This window comes from Falco rusticolus, chromosome 4 (genome assembly GCF_015220075.1).
Source record: "Falco rusticolus isolate bFalRus1 chromosome 4, bFalRus1.pri, whole genome shotgun sequence".
Taxonomy (NCBI): domain Eukaryota; kingdom Metazoa; phylum Chordata; class Aves; order Falconiformes; family Falconidae; genus Falco; species Falco rusticolus.
Genome location: NC_051190.1, coordinates 75,857,820 through 75,873,524, shown reverse-complemented (window position 1 = coordinate 75,873,524; position 15,705 = coordinate 75,857,820). Strand labels below are relative to the sequence as shown.

General features: G+C 42.9%; 2 protein-coding genes across 2 annotated transcripts in view; one reads left to right on the top strand and one right to left on the bottom strand.

Moving 5' to 3' along the window:
- Nucleotides 1-412: 412 nt before the first annotated feature.
- LOC119147448 (lanosterol 14-alpha demethylase) lies at nucleotides 413-12,219 on the top strand. The gene is made up of 10 exons (XM_037386446.1): nucleotides 413-590; nucleotides 1,253-1,351; nucleotides 2,375-2,551; nucleotides 6,604-6,730; nucleotides 7,685-7,859; nucleotides 8,035-8,154; nucleotides 8,601-8,796; nucleotides 9,381-9,476; nucleotides 10,345-10,513; nucleotides 11,181-12,219. The coding sequence occupies exons 3-10, from the start codon at nucleotides 2,399-2,401 to the stop codon at nucleotides 11,357-11,359; spliced, it is 1,215 nt and encodes a 404-aa protein (XP_037242343.1). The 5' UTR covers nucleotides 413-590; nucleotides 1,253-1,351; nucleotides 2,375-2,398; the 3' UTR covers nucleotides 11,360-12,219.
- Nucleotides 12,220-12,523: 304 nt separating this feature from the next.
- AKAP9 (A-kinase anchoring protein 9) overlaps nucleotides 12,524-15,705 on the bottom strand; it is a 120,729-nt gene continuing 117,547 nt past the window's right edge. The window contains 3 exon segments of the mRNA XM_037386447.1: nucleotides 12,524-13,126; nucleotides 13,781-13,920; nucleotides 15,107-15,227. Coding sequence (XP_037242344.1) covers nucleotides 13,083-13,126; nucleotides 13,781-13,920; nucleotides 15,107-15,227 — 305 coding nt within the window. The 3' untranslated portion in view covers nucleotides 12,524-13,082.

Here is a 15,705-nt window from a genome sequence, read left to right as displayed (position 1 = left end):
CAGCGAGCCGCGCAGCGACAGGGCGGTGCCGGCAGCAGTGCGCGGGCCGGCCAAGGCCGCGCCGGGGCTCCGCTCCCCGCTGCGAGGCCGCGGCCCGGCGCCACGCTGCTCTCGCCCGCCGGCAGCTCCGCCGCGACGCCAGGCCGCCTCACCGCCGCCGCCACCCCCCCGGCGCGCCGCGCCAGGCCGCCGCCTGCCGCCAACCGCCAACCACCGCCCGCGGCCCGGCGCCCCGCCCCCCCTCCCGCCCAATGGCGTTCCGCCGCGGCCCGGCACACGCCGTCACCCCGCGGAGCGCGGCCGCCGGTTGGCTCCGGCGCCGGGAATCGTCACATGGGCAGAGATCAGCCCAGCGCGGGGGGCGGGGCGGCTGCCGGGCCCGGCGGCGGGTGCTCGGCGGGGCACGGCGCAGCGGCCGGCGGCGGAGGCCGGGGCGATGCTGAGCCTGGCGGAGGTCGGCGGGTCCCTCCTGGAGCGGGTGGCCGTCGGCAACCCCCTGTCCCTGGTGCTGGCCGCCTCCGCCTTCGCGCTGAGCCTGGGCTACCTGCTGCAGCTGGGGTTACCGGCGCCACGCCGGCTCCGGCCAGGGGGTAGGCGCGGGGGGCCGGGGGCAGGCGGGGGGCCGGGGCGGCCACCGCGGGGCCCGGGAGCGGCCCGGGCGAGCCGGGCGGGGAGCGGAGGGAGGGCCGGGGGGGCCGCGGGGCGCTCCCCTGTGTAGCCGCCCCGGGGGCGCGGGGCACGGGGGGGCGCAGCCGGGCGTGCGGGAGCCGGCTCGGGCCGGGGGGCGCCCGCAGCCGCGGGGGCGGTGTGTGACCGGAGCCCTGTGCCGGGTTGTGCCTGCGCCCGGCTGCGCCCGGCCGGCGGTGTCACACGAGGCGGAGGTGCTGGGCGGGAGCGGCTGAAGGTGGCGCCCCGCGGGCGTGCGGCTCCCGGCCGGGCCGGTAACGCTGCTGCTGAGCGCCGCCGTCCCAGCTGCAGTACCCTCGTGCTTGGCTTTCAGACGCCCCTTAGCAAGCATCTTTAGTTGTATTTATTTTCTTTTAACCTCTGCTGGTTTTAAATGCGGCTTGCTCTTACTCTATTTAAAAAAGAAAAGAAAATCACTTTTCCACGGTTGGCTTTTTCACAAAAGAGTTTAAACAGAACATGTCTGGCGTCTCCTCTGTCTAGTTTTTATGTAAATGGACATAATCTTACTACTTTCTGCACAAATTTCAGTAATTATTTTTCTCTTTTTTTTTTTTTCCCTCAGAAACACCCACCTTACATTTCATCAAGCATCCCTTTCCTTGGACATGCAATTGCATTTGGAAAAAGTCCCATTGAATTTTTGGAAAATGCTTATGACAAGGTAGGTGTGTTTCCCACGTGACTGGCTGAGCATATGCTAAAATATTTCTGTGTATTTATGACAATCTCTGTCTGGAGTCTGTGTAAAATCAATTAATTCTCATTTACCGCCTCGAATGTGGAAATGGAGTGTGCAGGGTAGACTCTTGTTTCTTCAGATCTTTTTATGTACATTGTTGTTGGAGAAATAATGTTTTTTGAGGTATCTCTTATGATTCAGGTTTAAAAATATGTTTGTGTATTTGGGTAATGTTCATAGCCAAATCACAACTTAATTAAAAAGCCATTTTCATGATGTTATTTCATGCCTAAATTGGGAACTTTTAATCTCACTCTATTAATCTGTGACCAGGCTGGAATGTAGCTGATCACCTCTGCAGGCAATTTGATGAATTCTAAGTCCCTCGCCAATGTTACAAGGGCTGGTGTATAAAACCTTAGTAGGTTTTATACTGTAACAGCCCAAAAGAAATGAACTAAGGCAGTACAGCCTTAATTCCAATAAAAGAAGATTTATTGATCTGTTTCACAATGTCTAAAACTTTCTAGAGTCATAAGCTTCAATATTAGCTTGGTTAGCTTAGAGAGAGGCAAATTTAGTACATGAAGGTCTGCTGAAGGTGACCTTTAAACTTCAAAATCTTTTGTTGCTCTTAATTATTTATGCATAACTCCAAATCCGGAATTTTTTGAGACTGTGTTTGTAGGTTACTGGAGGCTATATGTGCTTTAATTACCCTGCTAGTTTTTGTAGTGTAATTGGTCTTTCATTTACATTTTTAAAACTAAATGGTTTTAAAATGTGCAAGATCATGTGTGTTCATTATAACGTTAGATATCGCTAATAAATATATTGAGAACAGAATTTAAGTATGGCTTAAAATATTTCTATTCTGATTAAATCTCTAGATACTTCCTAGGCGAGCAAGTGATTTCTGGCAGCCTGTATATATAGAGAAATGAATTTAATAATTTGTGTTGTTCATATTTAAAACAAATTGTTGCCACTTTTTTCCTCTCTTAGTATGGACCTGTCTTCAGTTTCACAATGGTTGGCAAGACATTCACATACTTACTGGGTAGTGATGCAGCTGCTCTACTCTTCAATAGTAAAAATGAAGATTTGAATGCAGAGGATGTATACTCTCGGTTGACCACACCGGTTTTTGGCAAGGGAGTTGCTTATGATGTCCCTAATATGGTATGTATTTTAAGTATGAGTAGAAAAGTCGCATAATTTAAATTCTGAGTAGGCAGCCCTGAGCTCTTGGCTCTGTATGATGGAGTTGTGTGTTCATATGCAGTTCTGGCATATTGTTGGTAAATTGTCCTGGTTGAATAATCAAGACTGAATGTGTTTAGGTTGGTTTATTTACTACATGGCCCTTTGTCAGTATGGATGCTATTTTTTCTTGTTGAAACCGTCTAATCCCACCACATAGAAGAAAAACCAATAAATGAGTCTCTTCATTTTTCCTTCCCTTACAGCACCACTGGCCACAGTTTACTTTTCCCTTACAAGCAAGTTTAGGTCTTCCTTCTGAGAGAGCTTTAAAGAGTGATAATTTTTCATTTATGCCATGCCAAATCTAGATATGGGAGTATTAATTTGACAGTTTGCACCACAAAGTTTGTCTTGCTCAAACAGAAATCAGTCTGTATATGTTCGCTGAATACAGTCTGCCTGGGTCTGGAATGCTGTGTCGCGTGGCATTGTTTCTGAGCTACGTGTTGGCTACTTTCTTGTTTGTTCATGTTGCTGTCATGACAGACTCTTAAGCGGCAGAAGCCAACTTTTCTGTGGATGGCCTTGCTCCACTGGGACTGTGTTCAGTGTATGTTGACGTTTGCAGCCTGTTGTAGAACAGAGTAATCTGGTGGCAGAAACAGCGCTGCGATACACCGTATTTTGGGGTTTTTGGTTTTGGCTTCATTTTGTTTGTATAAATGCGATCATATAACTGGTAATAGTTTCTACAGCCATCAGTACTTTTCCTCCTTTGTGTGCCTCTTCGCTGTCCCCTGCTGAAGATACTTGCAGTGATTGTTGCCCTCTTAATTATGTGCCTATGGGGCACTAGTCTCTTTTCCTCCACACTGGCATTTTGCAGGGATTCACAAAGAATGTATCTTGTTCTTACCCCATTCTTTTGGAAATCTCATTTACAACTGATTTCCCACAACTTCCATTTAGCAAATAAGGAGAACTTACTAGTCGCCTGCTTTGTCGGGAAATGTTAAATGGTGGGTGGACAGTGTCACAAAAGTTTGGGGGCAGGATTGTTTGGTTGTTGGGTTTTTTTTGCACTTGATGGGTTTGAGTAGCCTCTCCCATCCCTTTGTGAATGAAACTAGCAGGACCGCAGCCTGGATGAAAAGTAGGAGATCGCTTCTTGTGTCCTAGGAGACCTCTTCCACAAGTGGGGCCATTCTAATGGACTTGTTTTGCCAATTCTGACCGTTGGAGGTCTTCCTCAAAAAGTCAGGGATGGAGTTGTGGATCTTTTGGAGCTGCTTGAGTGTAGAGGGTACATGATTCTCTGCAGTGCATCTTTCATGTTCTTCTCTGGTATATGCTAGTTTCAGAAAAGTGTCTATGAATCAGATGTCGACTGCTAAGTCAGCCAGTTTTTCTCGGTGTTGTGCTTGCTCTTTGGATTCCGACTGTCGTGGGATGTCTGCTTGAAAATAAAAAGTGCTGGTTTGTCCTTAATTCTGTGACAGTTCATCCACTTATTACACCTGTTCTGACTTTTGCTTTCACACTCTAGAGTTCATGGATGGATTTGAAGGTCTGTCTTGATTCAAGAGCTAGTTCTTTGATGGGATCTAATCTCATCCTTCAGCAGTTTCATAAAATTTTCTATAAGCTCCTCGGAAACAGGCATTTCCTACAATTATGTTCTTCAGGTATATAGGGATGATTAAGGCCTACCTCACTGATCCACCACTGCTTTTTATCTGAAACGAGTCTTTTTCTAGAGTTTTTTCCCCTAGGGTGTGTTTGAGTTCTGCTTTAGTCAAGAGATTAATCTTTCCGTATTACTCAGTATTGTGGTTTAATGTCAGCTGGCAACTAAGCACTACACAGCTGCTCTCTCACTCACCGCCTCCCTGGTGGGTTGGGGAGGAGAACTGGGAAAAAGGTAAAACTTGTGGGTTGAGATAAGAACAATTTAACAATAGAAATAAAATGAAAAATAATAAAAACAATTGTAAGGAAAAGAGGAGAGAGCAAGAGAGGAATAAAATCCAAAAAGGGAAAAAAACCCCCAAGTGCTGCACAATACAGTTGCTCATCACCCGCTGGCCGATGCCCAGCCAGTCCCCGAGCAACAATCGCAAGGTCCTGGCCAACTTCCCCAGCTTATATATACTTAGCGTGATGTTCTGTGGTATGGAATATCCCTTTGGATTGCTCGTGTCAACTGTCCTGGCTGTGGTCCCTCCCACCTTCTTGTGCCCCTCCAGCCCACTTGCTGGTAGGGCCTGAGAAACTGAAAAGTCCTTGACTTAGTATGAGCATTACTTAGCAACATCTGAAATGTTGCTAAAAATCTAAATCCAAAACACAGCATTGTACCAGCTACTGAAAAGAAAATTCAACTCTGTCCGAGCTGAAACCAGGACAGTTGGTCAGTCTTGAGTGTCTGTGGATAAGTCTATTTAGTTCATACCTTTGATATTAAAAGGACTTCTTCCTTTTTATCTTTGCAGATCCAGGTTTCTAAGAAAATTGCCTAGGCTACTTTTTTCCACAGCTGGGGAGGTGCCGGGACTTTGCTCTTGACATCCACTGATTGTTTCTAGTTGTGTGTTTTCCGATGCGAAGCTGGAGAGGTAGCATGTTGGGTTGTGGCCAGAATTCATTCTGCTAGTAGTGAGCTGGTTTTTTGCATAGCGCTACCACCACGACTTCATTTCAGACATCTGCTGGGAGGGCAGTTAGAGAGACATTCAAACTTTCATTGGCGTTCTAGCATTGATGGATCATTCAGAACTTTCTTTTCAGGCCCCCTTCTCTCTGCTCAAGCTGCTAAGTCTCTGTCTCTTCAGTGACTTCCAGTCATGCGTGTAGAAGCACCACCCCTTACTCTTTAAAAGGAAGTAATTCTGGTAATTGTTGGTTAATATGCATAGTCTATATATCAAGTCACATTCACTCTCTGTCTCCTCCCCTCGAGCCTTTTGTTGATAGTTTTGTGTTGAGAGATGCTGAAATGGCAGAGGACGAGTCTGCTCCTGTGTGTCATCCCTGTCTCTGTCAGGCTGGAGATGGAGATTGGCTAGTGTGTTGTAAGGGACAATGTGCTTGTCTCTGCTCTCTGGCACGTGTACCCTCTGACAGACGGCTGGAGGAGTCCCCACTGCATTCACTCTTTTGAGCAGTTTCTAGGAAGTAACCTTTCTTTTTATGCCTTTTGTTTTGTGAATAACTTTATAGGACATGCAGAGCCCTTGGTGGGAAGATGGATTTTGGCATATTACTCATGGTGCAGTGCAGATCTGTAGTTCAGATGCCCTCATTTGTAATCAGGGCTTAAAAATTAATCAGATAACTTTTCTGAGCCAATGTCCTATCAATCCATTGAACGGTTCTCATCAAATAATGGGCTTTTTACCAGTAGGTTTGTTAGCTTTGAGTCTGTTCAAAGGAAAAGAGGAAGAGGTGAGAAAGACGTGAAGCTCACCGTTTTTCTAGGAGGCAGTTTGCTTCCTGCTTCTGTGTCTGACTTCCTGGGCAGTGAGGTCAGAGGGCCTTTGAAAAAAGGTGTATCTCTGGACCAGAGGTAGGGTATTACTGCGTGAGAGAAGATTGATGCTGTTGGGGAGAGGAAGCAAGGAGGGCACGTCACAAGGAACACAGACTGAATCCAGACTTTGCAAGGACAGGTTTGATTACATTTATGGTCATGTATCTGAAGCGTGTTCCATATTTCAGTCTTGAATGTTTCTTGTATCTTCAGGGATAAAGTTTAACAGAGATTCTCAGATTTATTTTTTGTTCTGGTACTGCAAGAGAGAGAACTGTATTTTACTTGGATGTTGCTAAACTTTTGCTTGAAAAACAAAGAAGGTGAAAACTAGAATAGTACCTGTTATTTAAATTTAAGTGTCTGTTGTACACTGCAGTCCTAATCACAATCTCTTTTTAATTCTGTATGTTCTTATAGTACAAATGATAATAAGTTGTTAATTACATCAGTATGATGAACCTTGTACTGACCACTTTTTCTGTCTTGGTTCCTCTAGGTATTTTTGGAACAGAAGAAGATGCTCAAAACTGGGCTAAATATTGCCCAATTTAAACAGCATGTATCTATGATCGAAGAAGAAACAAAGGAGTATTTCAAAGCATGGGGAGAGAGTGGAGAAAAAAGTAAGTGAGATCAGATGCATTTTTCCACCAGTTTTCTGGGAAGGCATTAAGGCCAATGCAGTGTATGGTTTTGTAAATTATTTACTGCAATAGTAAAGAAATTAAAAATGACATAGGTAAAACTGTACTGAACATTGGAAGAAATGTGCAAAATACAGATTTTGTTTAATCAAATTTAAGGCTATTGAAGAATAAAGTTGCTCAGAAAATCACTGAAAGGAGTGGCGCATTATCTTACTTTTGCTTGCTTAGTCAGCTTATGGAGAGTGTACCTGCTGCCTGGCTGAACCATCCTCATTTCGCACGATCTGAGTCAGCCCAGTGTAACCACTTAGTCCCTAGGAAAAGATCCTGCTCTGCAAGCCCCCAGTGGCATAACAGTGTCATAAATATTATTTATTTAAACATATATATTTTAATTAAATTGGTAACATTTATATAACACTTGTATATTTTAATATAATATGGTTGTAATTTATTTTGGAAGTATATAATTTATATATAGAATGTGATAATACAGAGTTTTATGCTTAAAAGTATAAATATTATATAAAGACAAATCGGTGAGCAGCAAAACTAAAACTGGTTTCTCATGCATTTGGATTTCAAGGTTAAGTTTTCATATGACTTCCTTTATGTTTGTTAAGGATTGAGCTTGTGCTGCATGGCTTACTTTGGAAGGTTTACTAGCTCTCCTAGAAAAATTTCTAGAAAGAAATACTTTAGAAAAAAGCTGTTGAAATCAGCAATTAAAGTGTTGATTAAAGACAGACCTGACAGACACACAGAAATTTAAAATCAGATGCTCCGTTCTCAGAGTAAAACAATCTAAAACACTTAAAATCTGTGTCCAGTTACTTATTTTTCTCTTCTGTAAAATAAAAATAAACCTGTAGAGCATAACATCTCGCCTGAAATGCATCTTCGGTAACATTTTTTCAAATCTTTCCTCAGACCTGTTTGAAGCCTTTTCCGAACTTATCATCTTGACAGCAAGTCGTTGCTTACATGGGAAAGAAATAAGAAGTTTGCTGAATGAGAAGGTGGCTCAGCTGTATGCGGATCTGGATGGGGGCTTTACTCACGCTGCCTGGCTTCTGCCAGGTTGGCTGCCTCTGCCAAGCTTCAGGTACCAGAAATAACAGATGAAGCAACTTAAGCATCTTATCTAAACGTCTTTGTTGTTTGGATCCCCCTCCCCACGTTCTTGTTCGTAAGCTATTCTAGATGTCCCAATAAATCCTCTTAAGCATTTTTTGTGTTGCATTGTATAGAGTTGATAATAGAAGTGTTTTTAATTGCAGACGTCGAGATCGAGCGCACAAAGAAATAAAGAATATTTTCTACAAGGTTATCCAGAAACGTCGAAAGTCTGAGGAAAAGGAGGATGACATGCTCCAGACTCTACTTGATGCTTCGTACAAGTAAGCCAAGGGTTTGAAGACTTATCATTTATAGACCTTAGCTTTGAACTATTCGGTTAAAACTGTCTACCAAAAAAAAAAAAAAAAGAAATATTCCCTCATGGTCTGAACTGTTTTTGTTACCAGAAATTGGTCCTAGCTGTAGTCTTAAAAACAGCTTAAAAACCTTACTTGTTAATGGCTGTTCAGATTTCTGTGATTTTCATCGCTGGTCATGAGGTTGTTTCCTTTCTCTTTGCTGTTCGGTAATGATTTTCTTTAAGGCTCCCAGAATGCGTCTCTCCCTCTGTTCTCCCTTCTCCCTACCCTTAGAGCTTTTGCTGCTCCATATAGGGTAGGCAACAAAATAGAAGGAGGAGAAAGAAATACATTAGAAGAAATCGTAAATGCTGCTGTAACTGGAAAACTGATCAAATGAAGTTCTAACATAACCCCCTTTAACCTAGGGATGGCCGTCCACTGACAGATGATGAAATTGCTGGAATGCTTATCGGTTTGCTGTTAGCGGGGCAGCACACATCCTCCACCACTAGTGCCTGGCTTGGCTTCTTCATAGCCAGAGACAAATCAATACAGGAACAGTGCTACACAGAACAAAAAGCAGTTTGTGGGGATGACCTGCCACCATTAACTTACGAGCAGGTTTGTATGTTACGGTATTGCTGCTGGGTATTTTTATACTTCTCGATGCTTCTTTAGAAAGAAAAACAACAAACAAACGTGAAATACAGTCATGTGCTTTGTGTTAGAATCAGTGTGTCGCTGTCACTGTCATAACACTGTTTGCCAATATTATCTCTTCCTCTCCAAAGAAATACACAGCTTGTTACTGTCTTGTTTTTTTTTTTTTAATTGGTGTTAAGGAAATTACAGTTCCTGCAATGTTTATTTAAGAAACAGTAGTTCTGTAGAGGAGGAAGAGCTTCATATTTCCACTGAGGAAAGGGATGCAGTGTGACTCTGTGCTTTAATTAGGTGTCAGAAAACACTCATGAGACAAATTAGAAGGAAACTAGTCCTATTTGATTGCACTGGTCAGAGACTTTTCCTTCTTAATCGAATCAAATTGGGGAAAAAAACCCATCAGGATAGCTAATGAAGTACATGTAAATATGAGCTGCTTACTCTGTTTTTTTTTAAATTTAGTTTTACGTGGTATAAAAAACACTTTGTTTGTGTTGAATAAACTTGACTTTATTTTGATACATCATTTTCTCTATATTCAGCTCAAGGATCTCAGTTTGCTGGATCGCTGTCTAAAAGAAACTTTAAGGCTTAGACCTCCTATAATGACCATCATGAGAATGGCCAGAGCTCCCCAGGTGAGTATGCTCGTTGGAGCTGACTTCACTTCAGTAGAATGGGGCTGGAAAAGGCCCGGCGGGGGGTGTCCCACGTGGCAGATGGAAAACATGAGTGAGCAGTGTTTGCTGACAGGGAGGGGAGCTGATGTCTGCCTGGGTTGTATCAGTGGGAGTGTAGCTGGTGTTGATTGAGGAAAGCAATTAATACATTGAACTTGGTAGTTGTTACCTTCCGCTGGAATTGTATCCAGTTTTCGACCCCTCCGGCCCCCAGCAATCAACATGTTGATGAAGTGAAGCAAGCAGAGGGCCACCAAGCTGGCAGGGGACGGCAGCACTTGTCCTGTGAGGCTGAAGGAACAGGGTTTGTTCAGCCTGGAGAAGGGAAGGCTTTGGGGGGACCTGGTAACAGCCACGTGTGCACGTGTCTTCTTCAGCAGAACTAACCCTTTCTTCCATCAGTCTCACTGGAGCTTAGTTTGGTGCTACCATTTAAAGATACTTTTTGTTTGCCAGCTACTTTTAGTAGTTATCTTGGAAGAATGTGGCTTGTACTTAAACTTGCTGTTTGTACAAATAAGAAAGTAAAATAATTATTTAAACAATTGTTCCTCCCATAACAAATGCTTTCAATAAATTTAAGGTAACACTTTTTTTTAAAAAACCCTTCTGTAGAAGTGCCAGCCTTGTTAAAGGTTCCTGCAACTACTTGCACATTGTGCCCTGTACAAGTGAAACAATGAAGTATGAAGCTGCATTCATTGTAAATGAGCTTAGGCAAAATCTCTGGAAATTCCAGCGTCGTGATACAACACTTCAGGTAACACTTTGAAAATAAAAATGGGGAAGTTTTGTCACATGTGGAGTCTTGTCTCTTCTCTTGTAGACTGTCGCTGGATATAATATTCCCCCTGGCCATCAGGTCTGTGTCTCTCCCACTGTTAACCACAGACTCAGGGACTCCTGGAAGGATGCTCTAGAGTTCAAGCCTGACCGGTATCTCCAGGATAACCCAGCAGCTGGAGAGAAATTTGCATATATTCCATTTGGCGCTGGTGAGTAAGAGAACACAGCACTTTCCTGAGCGATTGAGTACTGAAGTAGCTCACACTGGTCATCTTGTACAGCACCTCCCCACACTGTAGTGCCCAAGGATCTATTTTTTTCCTTTCTGTTCCCACCTGAAAATTTTCTTTATGTGAAAGCGCTGTTAAAAGAATGAAGTAAATTGAGCAATAGCTGTATATATCACTCAAAGTAGCAATCAGAACAAATTAGGTCAGCATGTGTGATATTTGACTTGTCTTTTCAAGTCAAGGTAAAAACCTGGTAATACAAAGTCAGTTTTAGGCACAGCAAAAATGTGGCAGTTGTGACTCCATGCCCAACAGTTTGCAAATGTCACCACAGCAGGGTTAAAGTCAGCATCTTTTCTCTGTGTTGCAAATGCTTCTCCGGCAGTACGTGAATTAATGCTTTGTGGTGAACACAGAACAACACAATCTCATTCAAATGACTCTCAATCTGTTTTATGCAATGGCAGTTTTTATAAACAAGACTTTGGTGCATCAGAGTTCCATAATGGTTTGTGTGCAACATCAGAGCCTCCTGTTGTTTAGAAAGAAGCAATTACTGGCTGCAAAAAACTTTCAAAGTTAACTTGTTGTCAAAAGTGGTTTGATAATATGTATTCTAAACTGCTTTTTATGGCTTTCCTCCTAGGCCGTCATCGCTGCATTGGAGAAAACTTTGCTTATGTTCAGATTAAGACTATTTGGTCTACTTTGCTTCGTTTGTATGAATTTGATCTCATCAATGACTATTTTCCAACTATAAATTATACAACCATGATACACACCCCTAATAACCCCATTATCAGATATAAGAGGAGGTCACTGTAAATTCTGTAGCTAAAACCTTACTTGTGTAAACTAAGAGACTTTTGAAGAAAATTGTCACAAAATGGGTGGCAAATGGAAGCTGTTGCAGCTACTGTTAACAGAAAGCAACAATAATTACCAAATGCAAAGTCTTTGCATCAGTTTTGTTTGCTGACATCATTTAATGCTGCTGTGTATAATTGCTTGTTCTACACATTTCTCATTGCATTTTTAAAGAAAAAGTGTCTTTATTGGTGTAACACTTTTAAGGTGCATGCCAGCTCTTCAAGGTGAAGAAATAAGTAATTTCTCTAAACAGAACTGTTTGCTTTGGAAAGATAATTGAAGATTATTTTCCACAGATAGTAAGAGGTTAAGACTGCATACTGTACCTCTGTGTCCAATTGCAGTACATCTGTCAGGGAACAGGCACTGCAGGGGAATGTGATTCTGTTCCAAGCCAACAAGGTATGGTTTTGGCTAATTATTTTTAAAAAATGTTACTGTACAGCTGAGCAGTAGGCAAATTGTTCACAGAGACGAACAACTTAAATGTCTAACTTGAAAGCAGTTGTAAAATGCTTAGGTTCAGAAAGAAAAAAAATAATTCTTTAAAAAAGCCTTCTGAAAGTAGTGATCTCTGGAAGCTTGATGTTAAGTGTGAAAGTAACTGATAATACAGATGTTGATTTGGTAAATAACATGTTTGTGTATAAAATGGTCAAAAGTTAAGTGAAACGGCTGAATTTTGTCCCCCTTTGTAATGACTAATGCAGGATTGTGAAACGGCATTTAGTTCAAGAGTGGCAATGATAAATAGTAACGAGCTCTGGGTTACAGGAACTTTGAATTACATTTATAAAAAGTCTTCTTGTGACAGATTTCTGTGCTCTACCCTGTCACTTCTGAAAAGCTTTATGAAGAAGAGTGGGTCTTGCAAGGAGCTTACCCCCCCTTCATCAGTGCTCACCATAATGGGGGTGTTGCCATCAGGCACAGCAATGGTGGGAGTGCAACAGTCTTCCCCGGCAGCCCTCCGGGATGTGACCAGGGTCTTCAGGAGCCAGGCTGGTACCTGTCCTCTCCTCACTAGCAGCAGTGTCTTGGAATCCAGAAAAGTAAAGCTGCCGCAAGTAGGAGGAGCAACCTTTTCCGTGGGAATAAGGGAGTGGTTCTTGAACACAGTTAAAGCATGAAGTCATCTTTTATTTCAGTACTTTGACAAAATACCCATAAAATTCAAAACTTCTACCATTACAAAAATAGGTCTCTACAAGTGATATTCTGTCTGCACTGCCAGTAGCAAATATTACGAGAGTCATGTAACTTCAGTAGCCTTGCCAGAAAAAGTGCAAGTAAACTTCGCTGAATGTAGCTCAATTTCATTAATACACAAGTTTCATCTTCGCCCCCTTTTGATAAATACACACTTGATAAGTTAATCATTTAAATTAGCATTCCACAAATATACATGTAATTTAATGAGGTGGGGGTTCGTCGTTTGGGTGTTTTGAGGGGTTTTTTTGGTTGTGGGGTTTTTTTTTCTTCCATGATCACAAAGTGCCTATATACATAAATCCCAGTCTGCGTGGGCGTGCCAGGATGGAACTGTATACAATTGTATAGCTGTGTTCATATTGGTCCCACGATATACACATTGTACAGAAGCATAGAAAGAGCACAGATCTAGAGAAGGCAATCCATTAACATCACTGCCAGTGATAGAGATGTTGAAAGGGCATTATTATCTTCTCATACCCAAGTGCAGCTGAGTGTACGAAGTTGAACCTGTAAGATGGAGAGATTTCCATTAAGATTACTTGAGGATTCACAAATGACATGTTATTCAGCTGAAGAAGCATGAAAGATTTCCCATGGGTAATCTTTCAAGAACAAAATTTCCTCAAATGATGGATTTTATGCTGAAGCAAGACTTTAATACAGTAACTGCAAACCCCAAGTTTGATAAATTATATCCCATTGATAATTTTCTTGATTTATTCCTTTTGCAGCACAAAATTTACTATCATCTATGGGACAAAAAGGCTGTAACTTTGGGAAGCAAAGTGGTAGGAGATGAAATCCCCATTGTACTCCCACATCCCAATCTCTTGGGTACATTTTTCTCCTCTAGCTTAAAATCGTAATAGGATGCCAACTGAATCCTTGCTGCACATTCATTCGAGATCAGGGAAAGTTAAAGCATTACCAATGACCTAAAAACCTGTAATTAAAGCACAGCTGTGTATCTCCCTTCAAAGAATTTTACAATTTTCTTAATGAGCTTTTTGCTACATCTCAGAGTAGCCTCTTGTTTAAGGCTGAAAATGCCTAAATTCAAAGCCGTTTGTTACAGATCTTGGAGAACCAGCACATGCTTTCTGACGTGGAACTGAGCCCTGTGCTACCCAGAGTCATGGGGAGGACTGCCCCCGCCCTTACCTGACTGCACGCTGCCGAGTCGCCTTTGTAGTGCTTCCAGCCGATTGATATAATCTGTTAAAGCTCGCTCAGGATCGTAGTTCTGCAGCTGAGAACAGGTGAAAGAGGCTGGGTTTAAATCGGCATGCATACCGTGGAACCTAGGGGCAGAACACCACAGATGTTTTAAAAAAACAAAGTTTGAAGTAAAACAAAAGTATCGGCAGACACAGTACTGACTGCACGTCCCTTAACTTACGCAGGAGTAGCCAGCACACCGTACCCATGTCACCTCCCTGCCATTTACTGCCCAAGTCATCACACTGCCTGCCCCAGAGAAACCACTTTTCCCAGCTTCCTCTTCCTTCTACTGATTTGATGCTGCATTTCCCTGGGACAACGACTGACCAGCAAATTCCTGCTGAGACAGCAGCAGAAGCCATGGTAAACTCAGGTTTGCTTTTCTATTTAGAAGCTTGTGTGAACAAGGACACGGCCATCTTTACAGGATTCTGTCTCTCTTCATTACTCTCTAGAATTAAAAATGTGGCTAAAATAGATCAAAGATTTTTTCCATGTAAACTGTTATGGTTGCCACAAAATAAGATTACAAATGTTGAGGTGGTTTACATAAAAATGAAAAACCAAAATGGCTAAAATATGATCTTCAGTAAAAATCTGAGCTCCCAGCTCCACGTAAACTCAAAGGCTGACAGTGCTTATAAAAACGTTGCTTTTGATGAAGGACACCTGGTTTCACTGGCATCTGATTGACCGATTCCTCTGGTATCACAGCTTAGTACAAGCCAACCACAAGGGTTTAAACAAGAACAAGCATGGAGCTACCAAGCAGCTTCCACCCACGCTCTGGCCACAAGGCTGTGGCAATCCCTCCCAGCCCGCAGCAGCCCCACAGCCCGCCCCAGTCCCAGCAAGTGGCCCTGCTTTTTCCTGGCCTGCTTTTCCCTTCTTTTGGCTGAGTGCACCTGAGGCAGCACCTCTCCATGCCGTGCTCCGCTGCCAACCAGAAAGGTGGACAGGTTCGCTTGGTCGTGAAGCCTAGACTCCACAGACGTAGATAACTGTAGCTCCAGCCAGTGACCTACCACCAGTTCCAAGAACATGACATAAATCAGAGAGCAGAAGGCTGCGAGCTTTGGCCTTGATCAGGTGGTAAGTAACCACACACTGAAAGCCTAAGATGTAATCTGCTATGTATCCTTACAAAAGAAGTTTAAAAAACAATCTTCTGGCATCAAAGATTACAAACCTTAGCAGTAAGCACTGATGCATTCACTTAGTAAAACAGTGTTCTCACAGAGAAGAATAATCTAAAATAAAACGTACTTATGGTGAAAGTTTACAGGAGATCTAGGAGACTCCATGTCTGACCTGGATCTATAGGAATGCCTTTGTTCTCCATAAAGGTCCATGCCACCAGAGAATGCATCAGGCCGTAATTCATTACCTAGAAATAAAAAAAGCAACAGCTTGAAAACTAAAGAGAGTAACATCTTTTGCACTTTACTGGGAATCGAAACTGCGAGTTTTCTGTTTGCATTCACAAAACCAGTGTTTAACAAATGCAGACCACTTTCAGTCTGCTTCAGAGAAAACCAGAGGTGAAATCCTGGCTTCGCTGGTGTTAATGAGAAAACTCGCACAGACTGAGCAGGACAGGGTTTTAGTGCAGACCTAGACAGCCACGAATTAATGATGAAGCTTCTGATTCTCCTTAGGCTCATACCAAAAAGCAAACAGAAAATCAGATTTCCAAAACTTTTAAGCTGTAACAAAAGAATGACACGCTTTTGTTCCGAGGAAAAGGCCTGAGGACTGGTCAATAAGCTCTGTCATCACTGCAGGGTCCAGTAGCTGCTACAATTCCCCTGTCCGTCCCTGTCCTCAGCACCCCCTCTCAGAACTGGGGGTGCAGATCTCTTCTG

Excerpts from the sequence above, each read along its gene's own strand:
- LOC119147448 (XM_037386446.1), top strand. The coding sequence starts at position 2,399 with ATGGTTGGCAAGACATTCACATACTTACTGGGTAGTGATGCAGCTGCT. Across the intron at positions 8,155-8,600 it reads CTACTTGATGCTTCGTACAA|GGATGGCCGTCCACTGACAG; the intron begins GTAAGCCAAGGG and ends CCTTTAACCTAG. Across the intron at positions 8,797-9,380 it reads CACCATTAACTTACGAGCAG|CTCAAGGATCTCAGTTTGCT; the intron begins GTTTGTATGTTA and ends CTCTATATTCAG.